This window comes from Aythya ferina (assembly GCF_964211825.1).
Source record: "Aythya ferina genome assembly, chromosome: 15".
NCBI lineage: Eukaryota > Metazoa > Chordata > Aves > Anseriformes > Anatidae > Aythya > Aythya ferina.
In genome coordinates this window covers 8258994-8263233 of record NC_140314.1, presented here as the reverse complement: position 1 = coordinate 8263233, position 4240 = coordinate 8258994, and the positions used below count along the sequence as shown (strand labels likewise).

Here is a 4240-nt window from a genome sequence, read left to right as displayed (position 1 = left end):
ACCAAAAAAGAAAGGAGTAAAGGAGCACTAAGCAGCAGTATTTGCTGCTCAAATGGCTGCTGTTGTATCAGCTAAACTAAGGGGCTGATAAGGTTGATAAGTCTACCACCAGGGGAGCCAACTGCACCTTTCCACTGGAAGCCTAATATAGTTAATTACTTCCTCATATCTAGTAGTGTTTGGAAAATCAACTGTGGAGACAATGGGTTTATTGTTTCTGTAAATAATCAGAACAAAAGCCTGGAGAGAAGGTGAGAGCACAGGAGGAAACAAGTGGATTCGTAGTGCACCTCTCCAGTTAGACTCCCTGCTCCCCTTACCATTACCCACCACAGAGCTACAGACAAAACAGTAAGTGAGGTACCTAGGAAAGTATCTGGTGGCTGCTCCTCTGGTTAATATTTGGTTGTCTGTGGCACTTAGGGAGCTACTTACAGGTCCAATTCAGAGCATGCTGAAATTGGGGAAGAACTCACCTTGCTTTGTATATGTACTTTTAGTGGCTGTGAGGCTCCTGTCATGTCACGTTGCAGCTCAAGGAAAATGTCTACGTTGCAGGTTAAACCAGAGGATTTTGATATGGATTCTCATTTTTAGCCCATTGTCATGCAACATGAAGGGCTTGTGACCCAAATTAATTAGCTAACATCTGTAGAGTAAACTGAAGGTACCAAATGTACTATTTTATTCTTAGTATAGCTTTCATCTATGTTTATGAACTCTAAGGCCTCCTAAAAATACCTTATAAAAAGGTTAAGAAGGTACTATTTAGTAAGAAATTGTTATTTTTGAAAATATTTTCAAAAATATTTTCCAGCCTGTAATTGTATTCTGTATTCTGGCATTTGTTTCACTGGTGCGGGCAAGGACTGAGGTGACTTGAGGACAGGTTGGTCCAGGTAAGTAGAACCAAATTAATTGTTAAAGAAGTTGCTCTCTGGAGAAAGTCTAAGTGTAGCTTTGCTCTTTCATGCCCTTAGACTACAGGATGAAAAATTTGGTATGAGGAGAGGGTACTGCTAAGGGGAAGAAGGCTTCCTAATTGTGGTTGATTTGGTAAGTCTCCATTTTCTTGGTGATAGCAGATTGCTTCAGTTTAGGTTGTTTTCATTCCTGGTGTGAGTGGGGCTTGGTTTCAAGTGAACTTTGTGAATCTCAAAGGCTGTAATGCACCTTGAGACTTGTCCGATTAGCGCTTGTACAGGGTGCCTAATGAAATCAGGGAGCTGTGTACTCAGGCTGCTTTCAAGATAAGACCACACTAATACAGATACAGTAATCAGGTTCTAAAGGGAAAAAAACACACACACATACACACACACACCAGGAAGATAAGAGTCTCCTTTTTGACTTTGTGGTTGTTTTCTCTTTGTAACAGAGAAAACATCAGTTATTCATCTTTTTTTTGAAGCTGTCTTCCAAGTAACGTCCTGGGAGGGTATAAAACATCTTCCAGAAGAGCAGGGGGAAACTAACAAGGCATGTTTAATCTGAACAGACCATGTTGTAAATTACCCCAGAACACAGCTTAAGGCTCCCAGAGCACACACAGGTAGTGTGACAAAGCCATTTGCTTGCAGAGTTGATTTTTCCCTGTCTGCCACTGAAACAAATAGCAATCGTATCAAATTTCTCCTGAAGACCTCCTACCAGGTAATAGGCACTAATTTGGAAAGGTCTTCTAACCTCCAGGAAGGAAACTGGAATAAGAGGAAGAGCACACACAAGTCCTACCAGGACACAGATTCCTAGAGTGGCAAGATCCTTAGGGATCTGACTAAACTCATAACAAGTTTAATCAGAAGATTTTGCATCCAGGAGTAAAGATCCAGTTTTCTAGACTTCTGAAGCTGGGCTTTAAATAACTGCAGTATCACCTGTTCTGCCTCTTCCAGATGAGCCTGCATGTTGTGTAGGCAAGACAAGAAGTGGTGGGATTTTCTTTGTGAGTATATTTTACAATGTATATATTTCTTGCAGGCGCACAATTGAGCTGAAGTGCAAAGCAAATGGAAATCTTTGGAATTTCATCTTTGCTTGCCTACTGTTTATTTTGTGTTTATTCTATACCCCCCAGAAAAAATAGAACTCACAAGGAAATATTCACCAGTTTCATTGATGTATGCTTTCGTATGGGGAATCGCCACCTAGTGTGTATTCAAGCCATAACATAGTTACATATACAAGTTTGAATCGGTGGGATAAAGTGTCCTTACTGTAACACATTTCCTAAGTTTTAGCAGTAGATCATTTCATTTCTGTGAGCAGTCAAAATGTAAAACTTCCAAGAATCGAGAGAGAAATTTAGAAAAGATCTGGCAAGTGAAATCTTATAGATGAGATACGAGATTCATTCATCAGCTGAAAAGGCAGAGGGCAGATTATAATTAAAAAAAAAAAAAAAAAAAACACAAAAAAACAAAAAAACAATTACAGTCTCTGGAAAAGGAGGAACACTTATTTTAAGAATTAGTTAAAATAGTGGGGAAAGCAGGGAGGGCACACAAACAACCTATTTGTTCCAGCTGGTTTGGATTCATTTCTCCAACATCACAAACTCAACAGCATCCAATATCTGGCTGTTTTTAAATGTATTTTCTGTCATTGCAGATGACTGATCCCTGTTGGTGTTCATCTGATACTTATTTCTGCACTGTCTGCTAAACCATCATTTATCATGAGGTCATTTGTTAAATCCTGGATTCCTCAGTGCTTGCAGATTCTCAGGTCGCCTTGCAGATTATTCCATGGATGTAACAGGCTGCTTACATCTCAGATTATTTCGTACTATGACTCTGTAAACCAGTGTGAAAAGGAACTGCCAGAATATTTCAACTTTGCAAGTGATGTCTTGGATAAGTGGTCACAACTGGAAAAGGTAGTGTCTTTCTTCTTCTTCATAGACTTTGGAACAAATCTCAAATGATACAAATAAATTTGCGTTATGGATGCTGTATAATACTGCTGGAGAGTATGATGCAGTATTTTCTTTGTCAGAAATGTGGGTATCACTTTAAGAGACTGATGGCAAAGGATCATTTCCTTAGTCTGGAGTTATCTTGGATTAAAACTAAACCTTTTAAGGTTTGTCATTTATAATATATTCTGTTGCATTCTAGGATGGAAGACGACCAGCAAATCCAGCTTTTTGGTGGGTAAATGATGAAGGAGAAGAGGTGAAATGGAGCTTTGAAGAGTTGGGATTTCTGTCCAGGAAAACAGCTAATATACTTTCTGAGGCATGTGGCTTGCAGAGAGGAGACAGAATTATAGCAGTTCTGCCTCGTGTTCCTGAATGGTGGCTACTGAATGTGGCCTGTATGCGAACAGGTGAATAACCATATTGATTTCTTACACACAGAAAGAACGAAAATAAATAAATGTGAAAAAATTGCTAAATTAATATTTAAAAAAATAAAGAAAAGTGAGCAGAAATTAGCTGCTCTGCCCTGTACAATTCTTTTATATAGGAAGAGAGTTGGCAGCACCCACACAAGAACCGAAACAGTGTTGTACTAGATACTGAATAGACACGGTCCAGTTAAATGGCATCCTCAGTTGAAGACAGCGGAGATTAAATGTTTACAACCTAAGGCCAGATTTGATCAGAGCCATTATCAGAATCAACAGTTTTAATGCACTAACTTATATGATTGCAGTGGTTTATAATTCAGTACAATATTTTTTCCGTTTTGGTGTTAGTTTCAAAAATTCTTCAGAAGAAGTTGAACCATTTCATTTTTAGTCTGCAAAACATCCATTATAAAACAATTCAGCATCAGCAGGGACACAATCAAGTATTTTTATATTGTTTGCTCCACGATTCTTGCAGGTTGCAGATGGGGCTGAGACTTAGGGAATCCAGTTCTTACTGTATCCAAGATTTTCTTAACTATGACATGGGAATATCATTCAGTAGCTCAGTGCTTCAGTTTCCTAGCTGTGAAATTTAGCAGACACATATGAAGGTGCAGGAAGACTGAAATCAATCATGTAGGTGTAGGTTATTGAAATTCTTGGGAAAAGGAGGTAGAGAAATACAGAAAATTTGTTTTTCCCTCTAAAAACTTGAATTCAAGCACATTGTGCCCATTATCCAAACTCGCATTTATTCACATTAGAATACTAATCCATGCTTGACAGATGTGTTGACTGAGCTGTATGTGTAAACTACCTGACCTCAATCTGTTGAGGTCTATATACCATGTCAGAGATATTAATTCCTTATTGAAATGAACAA

At 38.5% G+C, this 4240-nt stretch overlaps 1 protein-coding gene across 10 annotated transcripts in view; it reads left to right on the top strand.

Annotated features, from left to right (window-relative positions):
• Window positions 1-4240, top strand: part of LOC311445039 (acyl-coenzyme A synthetase ACSM4, mitochondrial-like) — a 184677-nt gene that overhangs the window by 171131 nt on the left and 9306 nt on the right. For 6 of the 10 annotated variants that reach the window (XR_014698172.1, XR_014698173.1, XM_084536671.1 and 3 more), the window contains exons 2-3: window positions 2611-2878; window positions 3120-3330. Coding sequence is in view for 8 of the 10 variants with exons in the window: in XM_084536671.1 (XP_084392797.1) it covers window positions 2678-2878; window positions 3120-3330 (412 nt within the window). In the remaining 2 variants the exon portion in view is untranslated. Of the gene's footprint in view, window positions 1-711; window positions 1057-1112; window positions 1946-2610; window positions 2879-3119; window positions 3331-4240 lie in introns of those variants that run through there. The other 4 variants (XM_084536669.1, XM_084536670.1, XM_084536672.1 and 1 more) reach the window with 4 other exon arrangements.